The 3,686-nt window shown below is 37.4% G+C and overlaps 1 protein-coding gene across 1 annotated transcript; it reads left to right on the forward strand.

The window, feature by feature from the left end:
- Nucleotides 1-508: 508 nt before the first annotated feature.
- LOC107798785 (S-adenosylmethionine decarboxylase proenzyme-like) lies at nucleotides 509-3,193 on the forward strand. Its single transcript, XM_016621823.2, has 3 exons — nucleotides 509-671; nucleotides 801-982; nucleotides 1,744-3,193. The coding sequence occupies exon 3, from the start codon at nucleotides 1,862-1,864 to the stop codon at nucleotides 3,008-3,010; it is 1,149 nt and encodes a 382-aa protein (XP_016477309.2). The 5' UTR covers nucleotides 509-671; nucleotides 801-982; nucleotides 1,744-1,861; the 3' UTR covers nucleotides 3,011-3,193.
- Nucleotides 3,194-3,686: the final 493 nt, after the last annotated feature.

The raw sequence follows: 3,686 nt of genomic DNA on the forward strand, positions 1-3,686 counted from the left end.
GCTAGATATTATATGTAAACCAAACGAAATAATTTAATTTTAGTAGTTAAAAATTAAAAATAAGAATACATAACTCTTAAGCGTCTCTCACATACTCCATAGATTAGAGTCTCGTCTATCTTTCGCGTAATAGATGTAAATTTAATTTTTTTCTTATTATAGTGATTCTTTTTTAAAAGTTCTATATACTTATGCATGCGTGCTTCGAGCCGATAATTTATCGAAAATAGTCTTTCTACGTGCATAAGGTATGAATAAGATTACGTACGTATTCATTCCTTCTCAAATCCCACTTGTGAGATTATACTGAATTTATTATTATTGTTATTGTTGTTGATTCTTTTTGAAAGAATAGATAAATATGTGGTAATTGACTCATTTTAGATTGTAATAAAAATGAGATTACTTATCCAAAAAATAAAAAGGAAAAATGAGTAATTGCAGTCCTAGTTTTTTTTCCCTCTCCCCTATCTATATATACTCTCACTCCCTTCATTTCTCTTCCTCACCCAATTTCCAAACAACAAATTCCTCTTCTTTGCTTTATTTTGCTACTTTCACATCGTCCTTTTTCCCTTCTTGCATAGCAAAAAAAAAAAAAAAAAAAAAAAAAAGGAAAAAACCAGAAAAAGGAAAAAAAAAAGTCTGCCCTCTAATCTTCAATCAGAAATGTAAGACTTCTTTTTCAAACATATCCATGTTTATTCCTTCTTTTAAATTAATGTCTAAAATAATTGAGGAAATTTTATATTAATTTGATATGAAATTTATATTGATAAAGTTCTTGAATTTTGTTGCAGAAAAGATTGATGTTGTAATGGAAACCAAAGGTGGTAAGAAGAATTCTTCTTCCAATAGTAGCAGTAATAAAAATAATAAAAATAATAGCTATATCCGATACGAAGCTCCTCTTGGTTATATTATTGAAGACGTTCGTCCCAACGGTGGCATCGAAAAATTCCGTTCTGCTGCTTATTCCAACGTAAGTTTATTTTCCATATTCATATAATCTACGGTAAAAATTTACTCGCATTCGCTGTTTATATCAACTATTAATACACATAACATGTATTTTCACTTAACACTTCTATAATGTTGCTCGGACTCTCCGAAAATATCGATAGGTGCGTGTCGGATCCTCCAAAAATAATGTATTTTTGGAGGATCCAACATGGGCATACGAACCCTGAGGGGTAGCTCGGCTGGTAAAGGCTTGAGGACAAAGTCCTTCAGGTCGCCGGTTCGAGCCCCAGTAGGGCCACTGGAGGCATTACAAACCGGCCGCGTCTCCAGGGTCCCGTAGAACTAACCGTGGTGGACCTGCCTTGAAACAGCGGGACCCAATAAGTACAGCTAGTCGGGTTCGCAAAGCGACACCCGAAAACCACGGCAAAAAAATAATAATATGGGCATACGATATTCTGGAGAGTCCATGTAACATATACTCTACCATAGTTAGTTAATATTTTTACTTTGATTTATTAACTAACTATGGGGCATTAATATGTTTAGATAACTCAAATGAATACATGACATGTATTTTTGAATACACAACTAACACTAGACCATAATTAATTAAAATAATATTATTCTTATTTTGATTTATTAGTTAACGGTACTAAATTAGTATATTTGGTGTATATGCGGATGCGATAAATTCTTATCTAGAATCTACATCATTTTCTATTTTCTAATTTTTTTTTTTTTTTGTGTGTGTGTGTGTGTGTGCGTGTGTTAATGCAGTGCGTGAGGAAGCCATCCTGATAATCCCTTTATTTCAATTATTTTCACCAATAATCCATAACTTTTTAAAATAATTCTCATTTTTTAAAAATTCTGGTTTTCATCTTTTACTACTAAAATGACTGGTGCTACTACTGTTTCTGATATTGGTTTTGAAGGCTATGAAAAACGCCTAGAAATTACATTCACCGAGCCACCCATGTTCACTGACCCAAACGGGCTCGGTCTCCGAGCCCTGACTCGGTCACAACTCGACTCCATCCTCGAACCCGCTGGTTGCACCATAGTGTTACACCTCTCCAACATTGAGTTCGATTCTTACGTACTCTCTGAGTCGAGTTTATTTATTTATCCTTTAAAAATTATTTTAAAAACTTGTGGGACCACAAAATTGCTTTTGTCAATTCCTCGGATTTTAAAACTCGCCGAGGAACTTTCCCTCGGCGTTAACTCGGTAAAGTACTCACGTGGCACCTTCATTTTTCAAAATTCCCAATCGGCCCCTCACCGTAGTTTTTCTGAAGAAGTGGCGTTTTTGAATTCGTTTTTCAAAAACGGCCATGCTTATGTACTCGGCGATCTCAACTCGCCGAGTCGGAATTGGCATGTGTACGTGGCAAATGTGGGTCCACGTAAGTTGACCAATCAGACGGATGGGATTACTCTGGAGATGTGCATGACGGGCTTAAAAAGAGAGAAAACTGCCGTCTTTTTCAAAAAATCGGGAGACGATTCTTGTGAAATGACCAAAATGTCCGGGATAAGTGAAATAATACCAAGTCATGAGATATGTGATTTCGAGTTTGAGCCTTGTGGATATTCTATGAATGGGATTGATGGTGCAACGTACTCTACGGTGCACGTAACACCAGAGGATGGGTTCAATTATGCCAGCTATGAAGCCATGGGGTTAGACCCTGGGTCCATTGGGCTCGAGCCGTTGATCAAGAGGGTGCTTATGTGTTTCGAGCCAGCCGAGTTCAGCGTGGCCATCACGTGCCATGGTGGGTCCCGGGGGGATATTTTTGCTGATGTGGAAGGGTACTCATGTGACAATTGTATCAACCAAGATTTGCCAGGTGGCGGGTACATAGTCTACCGGTGTTTCACTGTGATAGCCGAGGCGGAGAAAGGCCGCACGGTCCACGTTGCCACCAACTCCGATTCCAAGATGGTGGCGCGTTGCTTGAAGGAATTGTCGGAGATGGCAGGCGTTGGTGGTGGGGTGGCAACCCAATCAGATTTGTCAGTTATGGTTAGGGTCTAATGACTAGCATGTTGTTATAGCAAGAGTTTGTTAATATTTTCATTTTAGTTTAATAAAGTCCTTGTATTTTGGAGTAAATGGACTGATAATCCTACTTAATTAAGTCGAGTCTTCTCTTTGTAGTATTTGGTCTTTGCCTTTGATATGAGGCTACACAGCAGAGACGAGCCAGGATTGTAAGTTTATGAGTTCGAAATTTTAATCTTCTTAAATCATTGAGGTCTAAATTAATAATATATACATATTTAATAAATTGTTTAGACAAATACAGAATTCGAACCAAAGCTATCGAATTAAGCTGAACATGCTCTCGGCACTCTAGCTCTGCCCCTGCTACTCAATTAGTATTTTTATGGCAAAGACTGCATATTCTCATTTTTCTAGAGGCCCAGTTTAGTGTCACGTATCAAATGAGGTGACACGCCAAGTTAAACGGAAGAGCCAATAAGAGCATGTCACGTATCAAAATGACAAGGCATGTCAAGTCAAATTAAAAGGCCAATGATATCGAGTCATATGTGCAAGTGACATGTTCTGACCAATCAAATGCTACATTGTCACTGCTTCAATCTGATTGGTCAATCATTCAAGTCAGCCAACTAAATCACATAGCCACACACATCCCACAACTATAAATAAGGGTCTTCATAACTTAGAAAAGGGGAAAAATTCATTA

Source organism: Nicotiana tabacum, chromosome 9, assembly GCF_000715075.1.
Source record: "Nicotiana tabacum cultivar K326 chromosome 9, ASM71507v2, whole genome shotgun sequence".
NCBI classification, from domain to species: Eukaryota; Viridiplantae; Streptophyta; class Magnoliopsida; order Solanales; family Solanaceae; genus Nicotiana; species Nicotiana tabacum.